Source organism: Microcaecilia unicolor, chromosome 2 (assembly GCF_901765095.1).
Source record: "Microcaecilia unicolor chromosome 2, aMicUni1.1, whole genome shotgun sequence".
In the NCBI taxonomy this organism is placed as follows: Eukaryota; Metazoa; Chordata; class Amphibia; order Gymnophiona; family Siphonopidae; genus Microcaecilia; species Microcaecilia unicolor.
The window spans coordinates 67,831,292-67,854,018 of NC_044032.1; the positions used below are offsets into that span (position 1 = coordinate 67,831,292).

General features: G+C 43.1%; 1 protein-coding gene across 1 annotated transcript in view; it reads right to left on the reverse strand.

The window, feature by feature from the left end:
• The window catches only part of ADAMTS12 (ADAM metallopeptidase with thrombospondin type 1 motif 12), a 744,436-nt gene that overhangs the window by 239,969 nt on the left and 481,740 nt on the right, over nucleotides 1-22,727 (reverse strand). Inside the window, exon 16 of the mRNA XM_030193011.1 lies at nucleotides 18,699-18,840. Coding sequence (XP_030048871.1) covers nucleotides 18,699-18,840 — 142 coding nt within the window. The remainder of the gene's footprint in view (nucleotides 1-18,698; nucleotides 18,841-22,727) is intronic.

Consider the following 22,727-nt stretch of genomic DNA (forward strand, 5'->3'; position numbering starts at 1 on the left):
AATCCTCTACTTACTTGTAGTGGTTTATCACAGTTAACAACAATCTTTTAACACTTTTTTTTTATCACTCCCTTAACATACATACACACAACCAGGGGGGATATTTTGGAAGTTAAAGAAGCCTCAACAGTGCACCCCTTTTTTTTTTTAAAACAATCTGCTTGTGGCTTAGAGAGGCATAATCGAATGGGGGCACCCATCTCTAAGGATGGCCCCATAAAGGGGCATCCCCGACCGTATTATCGAAACAAGATGGGCATCCATCTTTCGTTTCGATAATATGGTCGGGGTTGCCCAAATCTCAACATTTGTGTCGACCTTAGAGATGGCCAAACTTGGTTTTCACCGATAACGGAATCCAAAGACGTCCATCTCAAAAATGGCCAAATCCAAGCCATTTGGTCATGGGAGGCACCAGCATTTGTAGTGCATTGGTCCCCCTCACATGCCAGGGCACCAACTGGGCATCCTAGGGGGCACTGCAGGGAACTTCAGAAATTGCTCCCAGGTGCATAACTCCCTTACCTTGGGTGCTGAGCCCCCCAACCCCCTCCCCCCCAGGTCCACCTGCCTGAAGTACACTGCACCCACTACAACTGCTCCAGGGACCTGTATACTGCTGCGATGGACCTGAGTATGTCATTTGAGGCTGGCATAGATGCTGGCAAAAAAGTATTTTTAACCTGTTTTTTATGGTGGGAGGGGGTTAGTGACCACTGGGGGAGTAAGCGGAGGTCATCCCCAATTCTCTCCAGTGGTCATCTGCTCAGTTCAGGCATCTTTTCATGGCTTGGTCATGAAAAAAAATGGACCAAGTCGGCCAAGTGCTCGTCAGGGCTGCCCTTCTTTTTTCCATTATTGGCCGAGGACGCCCAGCTCCTAATCACGCCCCAGTCCCGCCCAAGTCCCGCTTTTGCTACCCTGTCGACATGCCCCCATGAACTTTGGTCGTCTCCGCAACGGAAAGCCATCAAGGGTGTCAAAAAAATCGGCTTTCGATTATGCCGATTTGGGCGGCCTTGCGAGAAGGGCGCCCATCTCCCGATTTGTGTCAAAAGATGGGCGCCCTTCTCTTTCAAAAATGAGCGGGACAGCCTACATCTTCTGGGGGCCTTCACTCTCATCATTGGCACCGCCCCTCCTCCTCCTTCTGGTTATATAGATTTTTTATATTATACTTTTCAACTTTTCAACTTTTCAAAATTTTTCTTTTTTTGTACTTAACTTATAAAGGTAAGCTTATTCAGTGCAGTCAAGAGAGCCACGACCGACTATGGCCAGAGTTTCGATCCTTCTTCAGGGTCTGTGGCATATCTATCTGCAAAACAAGAGACAGCTCTTTGAAATTTTCAAACTACACCCTATCTTCACTAATCTCACATTCCTGCTCCAAACCACAGTTACTCACATCACTGTACTGGCGACCCGAGTCCCGTTGCTGCAGGTCCCTATGTTAATTTCTTTTAAATATGGCGCCCTTATTTATACTCTAAACGTCAGACGCCTACATTGAGCTGTAGCCGATCATCATCTTCTCTACGCTGGGGGTAAGCTTGACAGGCAGAATTTTTTAAGGAAGAGCTTATTTGGAGAACATTATCTTATAAAAAAAAGTGATTCCACTCCAATCTTAGATTCAAACCTCTTGAGCTGACTGTCCTCAACCAGAAGATCCATCTTTGCTCCAACTGAGCCAGTTGACATTTATTGTCTCCACCTCCATCACTTAAGGTCAGTTGCTGTAAAACAATGCACTTTAGGCTTGCAAAGTCATGCAGCTTTTCTCCACAAAGCATAGCCAGCGGGGCAACTGCTTTCTTAATATTGACTTTACTTTTATGTTCAGTTAGGCGGGTTGACAATTTACGTGAAGGGTGTCCTATATACAGCTTATTGCATGGACATTGTATGCGATAGACTATATTTTGAAAAGTGCAGGAAGTCCTAGCTCTGAGTGTATGTTTTGTCTAATTGCGGGTCCACAAATTCTTTACTACAAATCATCAACCTGCACATTTGGCAATTGCCAGACATATAATGGCCCAATTCTTCAGTTCTCTCTGCCAGTGGAGATCTCAGTATCGATGGAGCTAATATTTCCTTAAGGTTACTACCTCTGCTGTGTGCAAACCTTAGTCTCGTCTCGGCCAGAATTGGTATGGTCTGTAGCACTGACCAGTGCTTTCTAATCGCAGATGTCAATTTTGGTGTTGCCTGAGTAAATCTCATTACCCATGTGCAGATGCCACTTTCTTCATCCACTTGTGATCTCGGCATTAACAAATACTCTCGGTTGTTAAACCTAGCTCTTTTGAATGCTCTCTTAACCACCTTATTCGGATATCCCCTTTCCAAAAGTCTGTTTTGTAAATCTGCTGATTTTAATTTAAAGTCGTTCACATCCGAACAGATCCTTCTGTACCTCAAGAACTGTGAAAAGGGTAAACTGCCTTTCAGTTTACGCAGGTAGCAACTCTTATAATCCAAGAGAGTATTTCTGTCAGTCACTTTCCGAAAAACTGTTGTAGCAAATGCATTGTTTAACAACTTAACTTGTACGTCCAAGTATGTAATGTCAGTACGATCATATTTCATAGTCAGTCTCAAGGTCGGACTTTCATTTAACTGTTTCACAAACTTCAACAGGTTATCCTCTGTGCCTCTCCATAGACAAAAAATATCGTCTATAAATCTCACCCACAATTTGACCACTGCAAATAATGGGGAGCGATATACAATATTTTCTTCAAAATATGACAAGTTTGCTATTGAGGGAGCCGTCACTCCCATCGCAACCCCCGTGGCGCAACAATCTACCATTGAATTGAAAAAAGTTGTTCTTCATTGCCAGTGATGTTAGGGAAATCAAATACATTGTAGGAACATCTTGATCCGTTCTTTCATTCAATGATTCAGTCAAAATTTGTAGCGCTTCATCTTGGGGGATGATTGTATATAGACTAACAATGTCCAGCATCACCAAATATTCAACCTCCTCTGGCTCAGTAAGGTGTTCTAAACAAGTAAGGAAGTCTGTAGTATCTTTTATATAAGACTTTGTATGTTCAACCAAAGGATGCAAAAATGTATCCACATAAATTGAGAGGGGTTCTAATAAAGAACCTCTACTTGAAACAATTGGACGTCCTGGTAGTCGAACCAGAGCTTTATGGACCTTGGGGAGGGTGTAGAAGACCGGAATAGATGGATGCACTGGGTTCAGAAATGAGAATTCCTTCTGGGTTAAGACTCCTCTTACTAAGCCATGGTAAAAAGTGGCTTTCGATAGTGTAGGCACATGTTTTGGGTGCATGCCGGGCCAGTTTTTAGCGCGTCTGCAAAAAAGGGCTTTTTTTTAATGGGATGGGAAAAGGTCATGTGGTAAAACTGAAACCAGTGCGTGCTTAAAACTGGCCTGATCCCTTAATGCCACCCATTGATCAAGTGGTAAGGGCTCACGTGTTACACATGCGGTGAATGGTCAGCACACGCCAACTGCCGATTACCGTCGGAAAGGCCGTGTGTGAGAGAAAATAAATGAATAAATCATCATGCCCATTTGCCATATGCCCATCATGTTATGGGTATGTGGCAAATCTGAAATTATCACCGGGGGCGCGGTAGCCTGGTGGTAGTCTCATTTTGGCGCGCGCTGCACACGCAGAGAGCCTAACACATAGCAAAACAGCCCCTAATATGAATGATCCTTCCTCTTTTGATATATTCACTAATCAACTGCCAACTGCAACTGCATTGGCAGATTATTTTCAAGAGAAGCTACTAAAAATCAGAAAACATATCGACTGATACAAGACGGAAAAAACTCATTTACTGATATTGCTATTGAAAACAAATGCAATCCTAATCAAATCCCAATAGATAGGATATGGTCTAACTTTAGATTAATAAGTATGGAAGAGATATCACTACTGAACAAATTTTCTTCAACCCACTGTGCAATAGATTAATGCCCAATGCATTTGTTCAAATCTCATCCATTAAGTTTCATAATATGGTTTCATAACTGAATACATCATCTTTGAGTCTTGGTCTTTTCCCAACATTATTAGGTAATAGTACATAGTACTAACTCCATTATTTTAAAAAAATCCCTCTGGGAGTTAAGACAATCTTATAAACTATAGGCCTGTAGCACATATACTGTTATTCAATAAGGGTCCCTTTTATAATAGTACACACTAAAAATTAAGTGTGTGCTAAAACACTAGAGATGAACATATATTCCCATGGGAGTCTCCAGCGTTTAGCGCACACTAATGATTATCGCAAGCTAAAAATGCTAGCGCGCCTTTGTAAAAGATCCCCTAGGATTTTAGAGGAAACAGGGGCAATGCAATTGACAGATGGCCATACAGACATCTCTGCAGAGCAGAGGGGCAGCCCAGTGGTCAGTGCAGTGAACTTAGGACCCAGGTACAAATCCCACCTTAATTCAGTTACATGTTACTGTGAGCCCTCCAGGAACAGATAAAAACCTACTGTACCTAAAGGCACACCACTACGATATCTATCACACTTGCAGGTGTCTTATAAATTCAGATACAGTAAATATTTCTATGTTCCAAGAGGGCTCACATATTTGTACAGAAATAAAAGAGTTAAAGTGGGATTTACACCTTCGTTCTGTTGTTCAAAGTTCACTGCACTGACCACTAGGCTACTCCTTACACTTGCTTGCTGCTGTATTAGGAATGGCCATAATACCTGAAGGGGTCATAAAGCCTGATATCCACTGTCACTTCCACTTCTTGGGGGGAGGTAGGAAGAGGTCAGTAAACCACTGGGAGATGAAGGAGGTGTCATACCCTCATCCCTCCAGTGGTCAGCTGCTCAATCAGGGCACTTTTATGTACCCTGGATGTGATTGAAACAGGTCTAAATAATGACGTCCTTCATTTTTTCCTTGGACGTTTTTCCCGTTCTATTATTGTTGAAAGATATCTTAATTTTGGGCCTGCCCTAGTCCTAATCAAAATATGCCTCTAACACACCCCCTTGCTACTTGGACAAACTACAGTGTAAAACATCCACATTCTGCCTTTCAAAAATTGTGATTTAGACAGTTTTGGAAGATGGACTTTATTTTGGCCATTTTGAGATGTCCGTCTGCTTTCAAAATGAGCGCCATATAAAGGACACTATCAGGCTCATTTTCGAAAGAGGACACCCATCTTTCGACACAAATCGGAAGATGGCGTCCTTCTCACAGGGTTGTACAAATCGGTATAATCGAAACCTGATTTTGGGCGTCCCAACTGCTTTCCGTGGCAGGGACGGCCAAAGTTGAAGGGGGTGTATCGGAGGCATAGCGAAAGAGGGACTTGGGCGTACCTAACACATGGATGTCCTCGACCTATAATGGAAAAAAAAGGGTGTCCCTGACGAACATTTGGACGACTTCACCTGGTCCTGGTTTTCTTACGAATAAGCCACAAAAACCTGCCGGAACTGATCAGATGACCACCGGAGAGAATCAGGGATGACATCCCCTTACTCCCCCAGTGATCACTAACTCCCTCCCACCCTCAAAAAATATCTTTCAAAATATTTTTTGCCAGCCTCTATGCCAGCCTCAGATGTTATACTCAGGTCCGTGACAGCAGTATGCAGATCCCTGGAGCAGTTTTAGTGGGTGCAGTGCACTTCAGGCAGGCGGACCCAGGCCTATTCCTCCCTACCTGTTACGTTTGTGGAGGAAACAGTGAGCTCTCCAAAACCCACTGTACCCACATCTCAGTGCCCCCCTTCATCTGTAAGGGCTATGGTAGTGGTGTACAGTTGGGGGTAGTGGGTTTTGGGGGGGCTCAGCACACAAGGTAAGGGAGCTATGTTCCTGGGAGCAATTTATGAAGTCCATTGCAGTGCCCCACTCGCCTCCACCTACCCTCCTCTCTTCCTTCCCGTTCACATTAATTGATTTGATTTGCTTACTTTATTTATTTTTTGTCTATTAGATTGTAAGCTCTTTGAGCAGGGACTGTCTTTCTTCTATGTTTGTGCAGCGCTGCGTAAGCCTTGTAGCGCTATAGAAATGCTAAATAGTAGTAGTAGTAGTAGTAGGGTGCCAGGTTGGTGTCCTGCCATGTCAGGGGGACCAGTGCACTAGAAATGCTGGCTCCTCCCACGACCAAAGGGCTTGCATTTGGTCGTTTCTGAGATGGGTGTCCTTGGTTTCCATTATTGCCAAAAATCAGAAACGACCAAGTCTAGGGACGACCATCTCTAAGGATGACCAAAATTTCAGGATTTGGGCGTCCCCGACCGTATTATCGAAATGAAAGACGGCCGTCCATCTTTTTCGATAATACAGGTTTCCTCGCCCCTCCATTGGGATGTTTTGCAAGGACGTCATCAACAAAACTTGGGCGTCCCTTTTGATTATGCCCCTCCACAAAAGAATTAGGAAATAATTCTTTTTAATATATTTTCACCTTATCACAAAAGTTATCTCCACGCATTTGAAAAAATTGAAAGAAGAGCAAATGACTGCCAGGCCAGCATGGTTAAAAGCTGAGGTTAAAGAAGAGGCTAAAAAAGGCTAAAAAAGTGAAAAGAACATCTTTCAAAAAACTGAAAGCAGATCTAGTTGAAAAATATATGAAAGAACACAAGCATTGTCTAAAGAATTAACAAGGCAGGAAAATAAATTGAAAAGAAATTTGTCATAGCAGCAAGAACTAACAGTAATGTGTAGACAGGATGGAAGCATATGAACCACAATGTTTGTGTATTTTCCTTATTTGTTGTGACTGAAATGTTTTGTGCTTGTTTCTCAGCTGGTTAGTTCAGCCAATAAATATTAGAAAGATGGGTAGATTTTATGTTACAACACAGGAAGAACAAGTCAAAATCTGGAAGATTATAATTGAAAATGTTCAAAATCAACAGTGTTGACTTGACAGTACAGGAACATTAATCACCAGATCCCTAGAGGCTAAGCAAGTGACAGAGAAATATTAGAGAGTAATACACTGGAAGAATAAAGTTAATGTGTGGAAAAAGAAAATCTGATCTGAAAACAAATGAAAGCAGCAATACTGAACTAATTAGTACCAATAATGTCAATGAAAATACCAAATCATGCTTAATGAAGAATATGAGAGGCATAAACAGCACATTTGACTATCAGATCTTGAAATGTAGGAAAATGCTATTTGTTTACATATTCAAAAAATTTTGATTTATCTCCTGTTAGGCTTTGAGTAGAGAACTTCTTGCAGTTAGTCTGTAAGTTCATTAACCTGGATGTTTGTTTAATACAAAACAGAAGACCTCTTAAGAGCACAAACACATAAATAACACTATGGGCTTTGCTAGAAGATGCAAGACAATGAATAATTTAGGAGATGTTAACAAATATGGAAGACTTCAAGTTTATGTGCACAAACTACTCACATACTAAGCAGCGGTAGGGCTAATGGTCACCTAATTGGCACTACGGCAGGGGTAGCGCGGGCACCCTGCAGTAGTTTCAAAGTTGGTGTGTGCTGTTCCCCAGGGTTGAAAATATTTTTCTATTTTCTACTGCAGGAGGCATTCCTGGAAGTAATCAGCAGTGCAGACACATTGGCATGTGCTGCCTGATTACCGCACGAGTAGCGAGTGTGAGCCCGTATCGCAAGGTCAATGGCTGGTAGTAAGGACAAAGTCAGTAAATAGCCGCACACTACTTTTGATTTTACTGCATGGCCATTTACTGCCCCCATTTAAAAATAAGCCCTTTTTTCTTAGCAGCAGTAAAAAATGACCCAGCGCGCGCCAATTTCATGCATCCGTACAACCACAGGTCACTTTTTATCACAGGACCCCATACTGTGGTACTGAAAGGGCTGGATTAAGTAAATGACACTGAAAAATACGCACCAGGAAAAAAAAATCAATGCTCAGCGTTATTATATAAAGGGCGCTCCAGGATGAGCACACTTTATAAAATAATGCCTAGTGGGGGGGATTCCCGTGTCCCATTTTGGGCACAAGGACTTATGTCAGCTGATACCCGGTATAAATCCTGGCACACAAGTTGGGAGTGGAACCCTGGAATTCTATAACACTGTATGCATCATTTGAGAATGCCTCTGACCTGGCCATGCCCCTCCCAAAGTCCTTCTGGGATGCACACTATCCCCTGGATTCTATTTAGTACGCTCAGATTTAGGCACCAAAATCGGCGCGGATTCTATAACACTGAGCGTAACTTAATTGGCTTAACAAGCTAATAGGTGCTGATAACAGAACTTAAGCAATAATGGACACTAATTGGCACTGATTAGAATTTAGGCGCACAACTCGCTAAATATATTTTGTAATTATTTACACTGAACCTCTAACGTGTGAAAGCAAAAGGGGTATGGTTATTGCGGGGAAATGGGCATCTCATGGGCGTTCCAAAATTTAGGCGCCTAGTTACAGATTATGGCCCAGTGTGCGTAAATCTACGCACTGAGATTTATACCAGGTTTTCATTGGTGTAAATGGACACACAGAGATATCGGTGCTAAAATATCAACAAAGCATATTCTATAATGCTTATTTGGCACTGATTTCAGCACCAATTTGTTAGGCGCCATATATAGAATCTCCTCCTATGCGATTTGGGCTCCCAGGCTTATAGAATAGCACACAGCCAGATACGCATGCTACCCCTAATTGGTGCCAATTAACATCAATAATTGATTGCTAGTGTCCAATTATTGATGTTCATTGGCTTGTTAAACCAATTAGGTTGTATGTGTATCTCTGGATCATGCCCACATTTGGGCACAGATATTTGAGCACCCTTTATAGAATCCGGGGGAAAGTGTGCGAAGTGAGAATAATATTTTCAAAATGTTAAAACAAAGCCCACAGACTAATAGCACTGGAGTAGTTGCATAAGTTATGGCAGCTGGATTTTCTCCCAACTGAAACTGACATAAATATACTCAAGTTTAAGGGATGCCAAAAATTGAATACAAGGCAAGTATGGACTTAGGTAAATTAGTCCTTGTGAAAGGAACATGGAGAAGAGAGAAAGAGACACTAGGCCAATGGAGGAAGGGAGGCAGAGATGCCAGACCATAGCACGCAAGGGTGGAGGGGCAAGAGGAAGGGGAAAGCTGGACATAGGAAGGTACAGGGAAACAAAGAAGAGATAGATGCTGGGCATTGAGGGAGCATAGGGACAAAGACACAGAGGAACAATACTGTACACAAGGGAAGGAACAGAGACACAGAGAGGGGATACTGAATTATGGAGGAAGAACAGGGGTACTGAGAGGGCATATGCTTAACGTGGGGGAGGATAGGGACAGTTCACAGAAGGAAGCGACAGGGCAGGACAGGGATGCAGAGGAAAGATATTTGATGGACATGGAGAGAGAAGAAATGTCAAAAGGACAGGAGAGCCTGGAGAGAGAGAGCTACAAAAAAATAAGAAAAAAGCAGAAAAGAGTCACTGGGACTAATCAACTGGGTAGAAAAAAGTATTTTTTCTGAATTAATTGTAATATGTCAGCTTTGCGAAATGTGCACCACTGATATCATACATTTCAGTTTATATTTCTATTACTATGACAGGTTTTGTATATAGGTCTGGAATGTGTTTGCTTTTTGCAGGGTTTATTTATTTATTTGTTGCATTTGTATCCCACATTTTCCCACCTAGTTGCAGGCTCAATGTGGCTTACATAGTACAGTAGAGGCGATTGCCAATACCGGTATGAACAAATACAAAGTGAGGTTATGGCAGAGTAATGTTCAGTGTTATAGACACATTTGGGGTCATAAGGAGGGAGAGTTGGGTTATGTCCAGTACGAACTTTTATATTGTTGTGTTGCGGGGTTAAGGTATGCTTTTTTGAATAGGTTAGTCTTTAGGAGTTTCCGGAAGTTTAGTTGGTCGTATGTTGTTATCACGGCTATTGGTAGTGCGTTCCATAGTTGTGTGCTTATATAAGAGAAGCTGGATGCATAGGTTGATTTGTATTTGAGTCCTTTGCAGCTTGGGTGGTGGGGATTTAGGTATGTTCGTGTTGACCTTGTTGTGTTTCTGTTTGATAGGTCTATGAGGTCTGTCATGTATCCCGGGGCATTGCCGTAGATGATTTTTATGAACCAGGGTGCAGTTTTTGAACGTGATACGTTCTTTGATTGGGAGCCAGTGCAGTTTTTCTCATAGAGGTTTGGCGCTTTCAAATCTTGTTTTTCCGAAAACACCCCCAAAAGGATTTTTTAAACCCCCCCCCCTCGGGTTACATATGGGAAGCCTTCAAATAAATAAAAAAGCTGTCAAATTAAAAACAAACAAATATCTAGCCATTCATAAACCTCACAAGGTTTGCCACTGTCTTCAATAGCATCTGGCACCTGTACGGGGGAGATGGCTTCAACTTTTTGAAGTTATGCCGTCTCCTGTCATAAAGCCTCCTTCATCTGTATAATGCCGCTGAGAACCCAGGTATGACCCTGAGGAACATCTCTGACCCTGGTAGGAGCCAATGAACAGCAGGCCCATTGTTTAATTATTATTATTTTTTAAATTTAGTAATTTTGTATTTCCAATGTATTTGCTTATTTATTTTTTGCCATCGTAAATCACATTGGCTGGACCAGAAAGGCAGTCTATAAAACCTGGATTAGACCAGATTTCAGCCAGCACAGGTCAAGGCAAAGGGTACAGAGCAGTGGGAGGATACCATAAGGCCTGGCTCTAGCTGTTCACGTTGCTGTGACCTCCATATTTAAAGTTTGTGTCTCCATCTGCCTAGATATTCCCCCTCATCTCGCAGTCCCAGCGACTAGTGAAGCATGGGGAGTTGCTGTCGCTGGTGTATACCACTTCCCTCAGCTTCAAGTTGAAGGTGACCACACGACCCATCTACCTGCACCTTTTCAATGACTGTCTGCTACTGTCTCGCCCGAGGGAGTGAGTACCCTTTCCAGAGCACGCGACCACTTATAAGACGTCCCCTTCCCTAAGTATAATACGCGTTTTGTCTCTTCTCTTTTTTCTTCCTTTCATGGCAGGGGTGGCTGCTTTATTGTCTTTGATCACGCTCGAGCCTCCAAAGTGTGTGGGGAGAGGTATGAAATGAAACTCCATGCTGCTCACAAGGTTTATTTACTGGAACTTGGAAGTGATTCCTCCTTCTCTCCCCCCCCCCCCCCCCAGCCATCTTAATTTTTTCATTTGGAGCCCGTTCAGTCTCAGCTGCGCCACTGTTCTCCTCTCTCTCATTAGAACCTCTGTACCAGAAGAATGATCCTGAGCACAGTTGTTATGAGAGCACAATCAAAGAGAAAGAAAGCAAGTGGCCCTATCAGTGAGAAACACTCTAAGCCACCACTCTGCATATTTTCCCATAGCTTTCATCTAGAACTGCATGTGCTGAGATACCTACTCACAATTTTGTTGCCAGTGTCTGGTAATAACTCCTCATTTTCACTCCACTCTGCCTTTCACATGCCCCACAGACAGCCTAATCTAATGTAATGCTGGGTTTTTTTTTTTCACTTGCTAAGAATGAAAACACTTAGAACTTGAACACTGCCAGGAACAATTCACTATTTGGCATGTGAAATCTCACATTTAGGGACAGTTCGCTCTTTGCATTTCAGTCCCATTAGCACTTACCTGTCTGGAATAGGCCACCTGGCAATTGAAATGTTTGGCAAAGTGTGCCAAGTCCAACACATCTGCTCACTGTTTCTCCTCTCACCATGCATTGGGAAAAGGCAGTTCTCCTAGCCCAAAATTATCCTGGCAAGGAGAAGATTATCCACAGTTCCAAAATTTGGCTTCCTAGCAATTATTTGGTCAATGTCTCTGCATATCAGATAAAAGTGTGCACATATGCAGATGTTAGTGCAGATGTTCAATTGTATGCAATGCAAGGTGGCATATATTTTGAAAGGGCACCCAGTTATGCGTCCTTTAGAAAATGCCAGTACATATCTACATGCCCTGCCACAGGCACAACCAATTTTATGTTTATGTTTAAACAATTTTTATTGATGAATCAGCAAGGTTTACATTATTCAGCAATGTATTGAACAATTATATAAAAGTTACCGTATACTCAAAAAAGAACACAAAGTAGTAAATGTCTTCATCAAAGTTTGACCCTTTCCACAACTCCCTCCGAACAATTGGAAACCAACCAAATTAGGGTCCCCAAGGCAGTATACTATATCCCCTTCCCCATATCCCCCACAACCTCCAACATCTCAAAACACAGCCAGTACCCAAACCAACCCCCTTCCCCCTGTGTCCCCATTAATAACCAACCATAAAATCACAATCATCCCCCCCTCCAGGACTCACACTCTTATAGCCCCCAGGAGAGTGGAGCGGTCGCTATAACAGGCATTCCACAATCCCTCCCAATCCCTAGCTAAATTGTCATATCAAATCTGGAGAATGAGCTATCGCAATTGCTACCAATCCCTAGTTAAATATCGTGTCAGATCTGGAGAATGGACTATCACAGGCCATTTAGAACCAAACTTCTACTCTTGGGGGTCAACGAAGTCAAATATGGGTCCCAAAGTATCAAAAATCTGGATTTACGCTTGTATGATCCCTTTGCATCCCTAGCCTCCCATGTTACCATAGAGTGAATCAGGATGCGCCAGTGCCAAAACGTAGGAGGATCTGCTGAAGGCCAAGATTGTAGGATACATTTCTTTGCCAAGAGACACAATTTCTGAGGCAACAGAATACTGGGTGTAGCAGAGCCCTTGCTAAAGCCCAGAAAGTCCAATAGTAATCATAACGGCCTATCTCCAAGCCTACAATGTAGAATTGATTCCAAGTATAGTACCACTTTATTCCAAAAAATGCCTTACCATCGAGCATTGCCAAAAGGCAAGATAAAAGGTATTATCAGCTGTTTTACACTTTAAGCACAAAGGCAATGCCACTCATCCGGCGCAAAACAACCTAGCTTGTGAACAATAAGCTCGTAACACAACTCAGAAAGCACATTCCCTGAGATTGGCATTACCAATCAAACACAACGTGCTCTGAATGCCAGATGCAATATCCTGAGACCGCACTGGGTGACCAATGTCTCTGTCACAGAACCTGGGATAGTGAACCCTAGGGATGCAGCTAGGCTGCAGCAGACAAGTCCTCTGGGGAGACGCAGAGCAGAGGCGAACCAGGCACTGAATACAAACAAGATACCAGATACGGCAAATAGACAGAGCACACTCAAGACAAGGTGAAACCAGAGTCTGACTAAAGCGAAAACCAGGAACGGAACAACAAAAGCAGGAACAAAGGAAGGACACTCATATGGGCCGCATGGCCAAACTGGAACCCACTCATACCAGAGGGAAGGAAAAAGAAACAGAACGGAATCTCTTGTGCAGGTACTACTCAAGCAGTGCACACACACTGTACTAAACAGAGCCACAAACAAAGGGTCAAAAGACCCTACACACAGGTACAAACAAACTGAAGGGGAAAGGACAACCCCACTTAGACTCACATGGTAGAAACCACAAGTAAAAGATAAGAAAACCACACAGGGAGGCAGCACGGGGCAGGGCTTAGAACCACAGCTATAAACGCATAGTCCTAACCAAGTCAAACAGACATCACACAGAGAGGTAGCTCAGGGCTGAGCTAGTAGTCCCAGCTAAACGAAAGAGTTAACCACTCGTGCCACATAGAGAGGCAGCTCAAGGCTGAGCTAATAGTCACAGCTAAACAGAAGAGCCACCCACTCAAACAGAACCAAACAGAAAGGATGCTCAGGGCTGTGCTAGAACCACAGCTATAAATGAATAGTCCTAACCAAGTCAATCAGAAATCACACAGAGAGGCAGCTCAGGGCTGAGCTAGTAGTCCCAGTTAAACGGAAGAGTTGTCCACTTGTGCCACACAGAGAAGCAGCTCGAAGAAGAGGATCTAGTGTTAGAACAAAAAGAAGAGGTGACAGTGAACATCCCTGTTGAGTTCCTTGCTAATCAAAAAATCTCCAGATACCTGTCCATTAACCATCACTCGCGTTCGGGGGGTAACGTAAAGCGCCCTAACTGCTGACATGAACCATCCTGCTAGCCCATAAGCTTCTAACGAGGCAAACAAAAAATCCCAGTGAACCCGGTCAAAAGCTTTTTCTGCATCAAAGCTAATTAATAAGGCTGGCTGAGCATGAGTAGTCACCCTTTCCAGTGACACCAAAATGCGCCTAAGATTTTTGGCCACTGATCTACCCTGTACAAACCCTGCTTGGGATTCATGAATGAGAGAAGGCAACACGCATCCCAATCTATTTGCTAGTATTTTGGCAAACAATTTTACCTCATAGTTTAACAATGATATCAGTCGGTATGATTCTGGTAGAGTAGGGTCTCTGTTCGGCTTAGGTAAAACAATAATTTGTGCTAAGTTCAAATGTGTTTGGCAGAGACTCCTCGCTCACCCAGGCGTTAAACACATTAGCTAAGGGGGTGACAACAGAGTCCCCCAGTAATTTGTAAAACTAGGCCCTGAAACCGTCGGGACCCGGCGCCTTTCCCAGTGGGCTATGATTAATTGCCCAATATACCTCGTTTGATTGGATTGGTGCATTCAAAAAATCCTGGTTTAGGGAAGACAGACTAGGAAGATTCAAATTGTTCAAATAAAGGTGACTAGGAAGCCCCTCGAATCCAGGAGAAGAGTATAACATTTGATAACATTTTTTAAAAATATCACAGATAGCTGAATCAGAATGTACAAGGTGCCCACAATTCAGTTCTTGGTTGCAAACAGTTCCATTGAACATCCGGAACAAGGTCTCAGCTGCGGCCCCCAAAAAGAAACCACATAGTCTCTCCATCAACAATCTGCACCAAGAATCAATGATCAGGGCTCTCTCCTTGGGTGTAGTTTGATTCCAGCAAATTCAAAAACTTCTGCGCCTCATCTACTGAAGTATATAATTTAGTTTCAGCTTGATATGTCACTCTCAGTTTAGCAGGATATTGAAGGGTGAATCTAATTTTGCACGCAAATAGTTGTGAACACACTGGTGAAAATTGGTGCCGTTGTGCCGCCACTGCTGCTGAAAAATCCTGGAAGCATAATATTTTGTGATTCTCATAGCAAAGTTCTTTTCCACCTCACAGAGCTTGTACAACAGCTGCTTTGTGTATAAAATTGAGAAAGCGGCAGATAACCACTCGCAGCCTCGTGTTCGCCTGGTGGCGGGGCCCTATCTGATGGGCCCTTTGCACTTGCAATACACCTAGCGAGGCCGGTAGATTTAGTTGTTGTGGCAGCCAGGTTTCCAAAAATCCTCTCAGGTCCCGGTCCTCAAGTGTTTCCGTCAAACCCACAAAGCAAAGATTATTTTATTTTGTCTGGATCTGTTTTCCAAATCCTCGATCTTCTCCTCATATGTGGCTACAATTTTCTGTAAACTGGCATGCTGTTCCTCCATCTTCATCATCCGGTCTTCGAGAAGGCCATGTCTCTGCAGATATGCTGCTAAATCTTTACTGAGCTGTTCCATATTGCCCTGTAGTTGTTCTAATTTGGTGTCAATGGGGTTTAAACGTTTATCCAATAAAATTTCCATAGCCAAAGTTACCTCGGCTACCACCTCCGCCACCCACGCTGATCCAATCGTGGAGGTGACCGGACTCGCCGAGACAGCCATTTTGTCTTCATGCGGTCTGAGCTTCTCCTTGTCATTGTGTAGCCCCTTCAATGCCATGACGGGCTAGAGCTCTATCAAATGGATCAGGGGCCCCTTGAGAGCAAGCCAAAGTAATCAAAATCAAAATTGGTAGGTTTAAATCGCCATCATCAGGGGGTCTTGCGATAGGGCGGCAGGAGCAGAGTTTTCAGCGACCGCTCCTGAGCATAGCGTCACGTGATCTACGGCACAACCAATTTTAAATGACCCTCAATAAGTGCAATTTCCAAAAGTCATTTATTTGGTTCTTTGAGTGTGAGTGGCTGTCAAGACCTACTGTTTTGCTTTAATTGCCGCAGCTGAACTGAACTCTAAAAACTGCTATCTTAGGCAACAAATGGTAAAGCTGCCCTCTTCGTTGAATGATTCTGGTGGCTCCTCTTTCTATCTGGACTGAATACTTTTTTTTTCAGTTAGCACCTTGTAGTTTATTATCTGACAAATATCTTATATACCAGTTGATATCTAGAAATGTCTGAAATAATTTGGTTGAATCATCCATAGTTGATGGGTCAAATCTATACACTAAAGTTATACAACATGGCTTTATAAATATATAAAGCTATCTAGCTATATAGCTATCTAGCTCATAATTATATTTTTTCATATCAATACGTAAGAAGTAACAGTTTTGTAAATCAGGACCATTGACTGATGTAGTCTGCCTTGTTCTACTACTACTACTACTTAACATTTCTAAAGCGCTACTAGGGTTACGCAGCGCTGTACAATTTAACATAAAAGGACAGGCCCTGCTCAAAGAGCTTACAATCTAAAGGACAAGTGAGTAGACGATACGATGGGGGTAGTCAATTTGGGGCAGTCCGGATATCCTGAAGGTAAGAGTTAGGTGCCGAAGGCAGCATTGAAGAGGTGGGCTTTAAGTAGAGACTTGAAGATGGGCAGGGAGGGGGCTTGACGTAGGGGCTCAGGAAGGTTGTTCCAGGCATAGGGTGAGGCGAGGCAGAATGGGCGGAGCCTGGAGTTGGCAGTGGTGGAGAAGGGTACTGAGAGGAGGGATTTGTCCTGTGAACGGAGGTTTCGGGTGGGAACATAAGGGGAGATGAGGGTAGAGAGGTAGTGAGGGGCAGCAGATTGAGTACATTTGTAGGTAAGAAGGAGGAGCTTGAACTGAATGCGGTATCGGATTGGAAGCCAGTGAAGTGACCTAAGAAGAGGGGTGATATGAGTATATCGGTTCTGGCGGAATATAAGACGTGCAGCAGAGTTCTGAACAGATTGAAGGGGGGATAGATGGGTAAGTGGGAGTCCGGTGAGGAGTAAGTTGCAGTAGTCAAGTCGGGAGGTAATGAGAGCGTGGATGAGAGTTCGGGTGGTGTGTTCAGAGAGGAAAGGACGAATTTTGCTGATGTTGAAGAGGAAGAAGCGACAGGTCTTGGCTATCTGCTGGATGTGTGCAGAGAAGGAGAGGGAGGAGTCGAAGATGACTCCGTGGTTGCGGGCAGATGAGACGGGGAGGATGAGGGTGTTATCCACTGAGATAGAAAGTGGAGGAAGAGGAGAAGTGGGTTTGGTGGAAAGACGATGAGCTCAGTCTTGGACATGTTCAGTTTCAGGTGGCGGTTGGACATCCATGTAGCAATGTCGGTTAAGCAGACCGATACCTTTGCCTGGGTCTCCGCGGTGATGTCTAGTGTGGAGAGATACAGCTGGGTGTCGTCCGCATACAGATGATACTGGAAGCCATGAGATGAGATGAGGGAGCCCAGGGAAGAGGTGTAGATTGAGAAGAGAAGAGATCCAAGGACAGATCCCTGGGGAACACCAACAGATAGCGGGATGGGGGTGGAGGAAGATCCATGGGAGTGAACTCTGAAGGTGTGGTGGGAGAGATAGGAGGAGAACCAGGAGAGGACAGAGCCCTGGAACCCGAATGAGGACAGTGTGGCAAGGAGTAGATCATGATTGACAGTGTCAAAAGCGGCGGATAGATCGAGGAGGATGAGGATGGAGTAGTGGCCTCTGGATTTGGCAAGGAACAGGTCATTACAGACTTTAGAGAGTGCTGTTTCTGTTGAGTGTAGAGGGCGAAAACCGGATTGAAGTGGATCGAGGATGGCATGAGAGGAGAGAAAATCAAGGCTGCGGCTGTGAACGGCACGCTCAAGTATTTTGGAGAGGAAGGGTAGGAGGGAAATGGGGTGGTAGTTGGAGGGACAGGTAGGGTCAAGTGATGGTTTTTTGAGGAGAGGTGTGACTACGGCGTGCTTGAAGGTGTCAGCGACAGTTGCAGTGGAGAGAGAGAGGTTGAGGATATGACAGATGGAGGGGGTGACAGTATGAGAGATGGTGTTAAGTAAGTTGGTGGGGATGGGATCAGAGGAATAGGTGGTACTTTTCGAGCAGGAAAGAAGGCGAGCGGTTTCCTCCTCGGTGATGTCTGGAAAGGAGGAGAAAGAGGCCTGGGTTGGTTGGTCGAGGGTTGAAGGGTGAAAAGGAGGAGATGGTTTGGTAGTGAACTCAAGGTTGATCTTTTGCACCTTGTCGCGGAAGTAATCGGCCAGTGATTGAGGGGAGAGGGGGGATAGGAGCGGAGGGCACTTTGAGGAGGGAGTTAAGGGTGGCGAAGAGACGACGGGGGTTGGAGCTGAGAGAATTGGTCAGTTGGGTGTAATAGTCCTGTTTGGCAAGGAATAGGGAGGAGTGGAGGGAGGATAGCATGAATTTGTAGTGAAGGAAATCTGAATGGGTGCGAGATTTCCTCCAGAGGCGTTCTGCTTTTAAAACTCTGCCAACTCTACATTGTTTCAATCATGAAATTGCAAAAACAATATAAAAAGAAATCAGAATGTGTCTTTACATCTGACAATAAAGAGATGGGGGCTGCATTTTAAATATTATTATTCATGCATGAATCAAAATATTAATTAATTGCATTGCTGGCTGTATCCTGGCCAACAAAATTGGTGTAAATGCTAAAAAAAGATGAATCATAGAATTAAAATGGAAAAGGATAATAAATATGGAGAAAAATATTCTACTTACCAGTCCCACATGTTACACTACAATCTGTCCATCCTCCATATTGCCAGTAATACTCCTGATCATCTATCTCATTTTCAATGATGCTGTCTTTTCGTATAGTGTATTCATATTTTATTCCTGGATTATTCTCTTGAAAAAGAAGCTGAATAGAAAAACAGATGCGCTTTTATTAATTGTCATGCATAAGTATGGCTATATAATATTCTTAATCTAATAAACAAACCAAATTCCGACTCAACATTTTTGCTTTTCCAAAACCTAAATTCCACCATAACAACTGAAGTGAAAAAGAAAAATTTATTTATTAGGATATATTTACCGCCTTTTTGAAGGAATTCACTCAAGGCAGTATACAGTAAGAATAGATCAAACATGAGCAATAGGCAATTACAGCAGTAAAAATATTCAAATAACAATAGAAAGTATGGCATACAATGTCAACACAATACGTAATAGAACATTTTATTTGATAGTGAAGAGTAAAGCAAAGATGGAACATATAGATAGGTAAGAAAGTAAGAAGAGTTAGAAAGTAAGGTGACCAATTTAAAGAAAGATGCACATGAGGTCAGAGAGATGGTTAAATATTATCTCAGCTAGGGTAGGAGTAGATAAACATGTCCTGCTGCAGTATGTGCTTCAGGTGGGTGGAAGGTGCAACCCGAGGGAGCCCTTCAAAAAAGGAGTTGTACTAGGGTGGGTTTGGGGGGAGGGGAACTCATGAGGCAGCTGCTTTAACTGTGTCCAGCCCTTTAAAAAGTGGCCCCGGAGCATTGGGCCACAGCTTTGTAGCCCAGAGCTCCCAGACCATGGCATAACACGAACTGTTAGGTTAATCACCATCAGTGTTATACATTTACTACATGAGTCATCATCCTGCTGTACTGAGATATCGCAGGTTTTTGATTCCCATGGTAAATCAAGGTGTGGTCAAAACTTGTCTTTTACCACACCTTGATAACTCTCCCCTGTATCACTCTGCATCTGCATTCAGATGTTAGAGACCTCCATGTGAAGTCAAACTGCTTAATGATAGTTCTGCAGACCTGCTTCGACAGAACACTCCACCATCAGGGAGTTATATAGAAAAGTTGAGTAAAACTGAAAATGTCCCTCTGACTGATAACTGTGAGATAAAGGAGTTTGAACAGGGAAGTATGTATAAATATCTAGGAGAAAGGCGCAGCAATCAAGGGCAGGAGTATTCAATGTCAGACCTTGAGGGCCGCCACTCAGTCAGGTTTTCAGGATTCCCCCAATGAATATACATGATATCTATTTGCATGCAGTGCCTCCATTGTATGCAAATAAATCTCATGCATGCTGGGTTGCAGCCCTCAAAGACTGACATTGAATATCCATGTTATACAATTTTAAAATTAATATTGAAGAATACATTAACATCACAGAATAAGATATAGGCCATTAATAAGCTGACAATTCCTGCACTCTCATACAGCTTTGGAACTGTAGAATGGCCTCTTAAGGACATTGAAAAAACTGAATGTGCGAACGAGAAAACTCCTCCGTGCCCACAGTGTTGTTTATAAGAATCATTGTATGCCAATACATTCCTAGAGCTGAAGGGAAAATGAGTCCCTTAGAAACAGACTATACCTATCAAGCTACAATCATCGGCCTCCAGGCATACTTAACAGCATCATCAGATCCAAAAGCACAAAATATGAAATATGAAAGAAAACTTCCAGAATCAATTTCCATCATTAAACTTGGCCAATCATTCTGACAAGTGAAAGGAGTGAGAAAGGGAAAGAAGCAACAGAATTTGTGAGGGAGGATAAAAAACTCTTCAAGGAAATAGATCAGCACGTGAGGAACTACAAGTGGCAAATGCAAAAGTATAGTCAGAAATACAAAGTCTTACTCCAGGAACCATTTGTTGATCAAAGCCAGACACAAGAGTGGTTAAGGAGAGGTAAATTGAAACTTAGGGATGATTTCAGCGTATTATCTACAATGACACCTAGATCTTTTTCTTAAGTGCTGACCCCCAAGGTGGACCTTAGTATCAGGTACAACACTTAGAATGTGAGTCCACTAGGGATAGAGAATTTGTTGCAGGAGAATGTGGTTACAGCAGTTAGCATATCTGGGTTTAAAAAAGGTTTGGACAAGTTCCTGGAGGAAAAGTCCATAGTGTGCTATTCAGATAGACATGGAGGAAGCCACTGCTTACCCTGGGATTGGTTGCATGGAATATTTCTACTATTAGTTATGTGTTTTTACTAATGTTTTTATAACTATAGTCTGTGAAATCTGTATGTGTGTTGTCTTTTTGTAGTGCTTTCCTATCACAAATGGATTTCAGAGTATGTTTATTTACTGTTTTAATATTATTTTAATGTTATTTTATATTGTAAACCATTATGATTTACTTTTGTAATAAGTGACGGTCTAGTAAATGAATAAACGATAAACGATATAAACCCTCTCTTTCTATAACCTTGTATACCCAAATTTAGGCTTAGTGTACAAAGTTGCACATGAAATTTATAAAACGAGGTCAGTTGCATGCACAACTTAAATTAATAATTGGCTATTAATTGGTGTTAATTGGCTTTAATCCACATTAATTGGTGCTAATTGCCACCAATTAATAGTTGTGTATGCAATTGCCCTTAGTCGCTATTCTAGAAGATACGTGCGCAAATTCTATCAAACACAACTTCCATGGAAACGTAGACAAGGGAGAGGCATGGATGGGTCAGGGTTGTGCCTCGGAGTTAGTCACGCAGGTTATAAAATACTAGGGGTCATGCACCTATCTGCCAACAGTTAGGTGTGAGCACTTTCACCAGGCCTTGACATGGTGTGAGTGCTCCTGTCTAAAGTTAGGCATGAAACTGCAGATTTAAGGCCCCTTTTAGCAAGAGGCAGTAAAAGGGACCCTGCGGAGGTGTCAGCGCACAGGTTTGCTGCACGCCAAGGTCCCCTTTTACCTCCGCCCAGTAAAAGGAAATTTGCAGCTGGGACAGGAAATGGCCATGCGGTAAGTGAAACATAGTGAAGTCCTTACTGCCTCCTATTTAAGAGGTGTAGTCTGACAGTAACCAGGCAGCTTGTGGCGCTGCCTGATTACTACCAGGCACCCCCCCCCCCCACCGCTTGTGCTATAAAATATTTGTGGGAATTAAATGCTGCACAGTGGAGGCCGGAACTATCACCGGGTTCTTCCAGGAGCCTAGCAATGCAGCCAGATATAGTGGAATTGGAAAAGGTGCAGCGAAGGGCGACAAAAATGATAGCGGGGATGGGACGACTTCCCTATGACGAAAGACTAAGGAGGCTAGGGCTTTTCAGTTTGGAGCAGAGACGGCTGAGGGGAGACAAGATAGAGGCATATAAAATAATGAGTGGAGTGGAACAGGTGGATGTGAAGCGTCTGTTCACGCTTTCCAAAAATACTAGGACTAGGGGGCATGCGATGAAACTACAGTGTAGTAAATTTAAAACAAATCGGAGAAAAATTTTCTTCACCCAACGCATAATTAAACTCTGGAATTCGTTGCCGGAGAACATGGTGAAGGCGGTTAGCTTGGCAGAGTTTAAAAAGGGGTTAGACGGTTTCCTAAAGGACAAGTCCATAAACCACTACTAAATGGACTTGGGAAAAATCCACAATTCCAGGAATAACATGTATAGAATGTTTGTACGTTTGGGAAGCTTGCCAGGTGCCCTTGGCCTGGATTGGCTGCTGTCATGGACAGGATGCTGGGCTCGATGGACCCTTGGTCTTTTCCCAGTGTGGCATTACTTATGTATGCGCCATTGCTATAGTAGGACTACCGCGACATAGTAAAAGGGCCCCTTAAGCTATTATTCTATAATGACCGTTCTGCTCAGAACTGTCATTATAGAATTTACGCTTAGAACGCATCATCCATGAACCTAAACTTTGGCACTCTTTCCTGAATCCACCCCTAAGCAGTTTTTGTAGTATGAGGCAGGGTATGGGCAGAGAATACATGTTCTCAGCATTTTGCAGATAGCGTGCAGCAAATATCATGA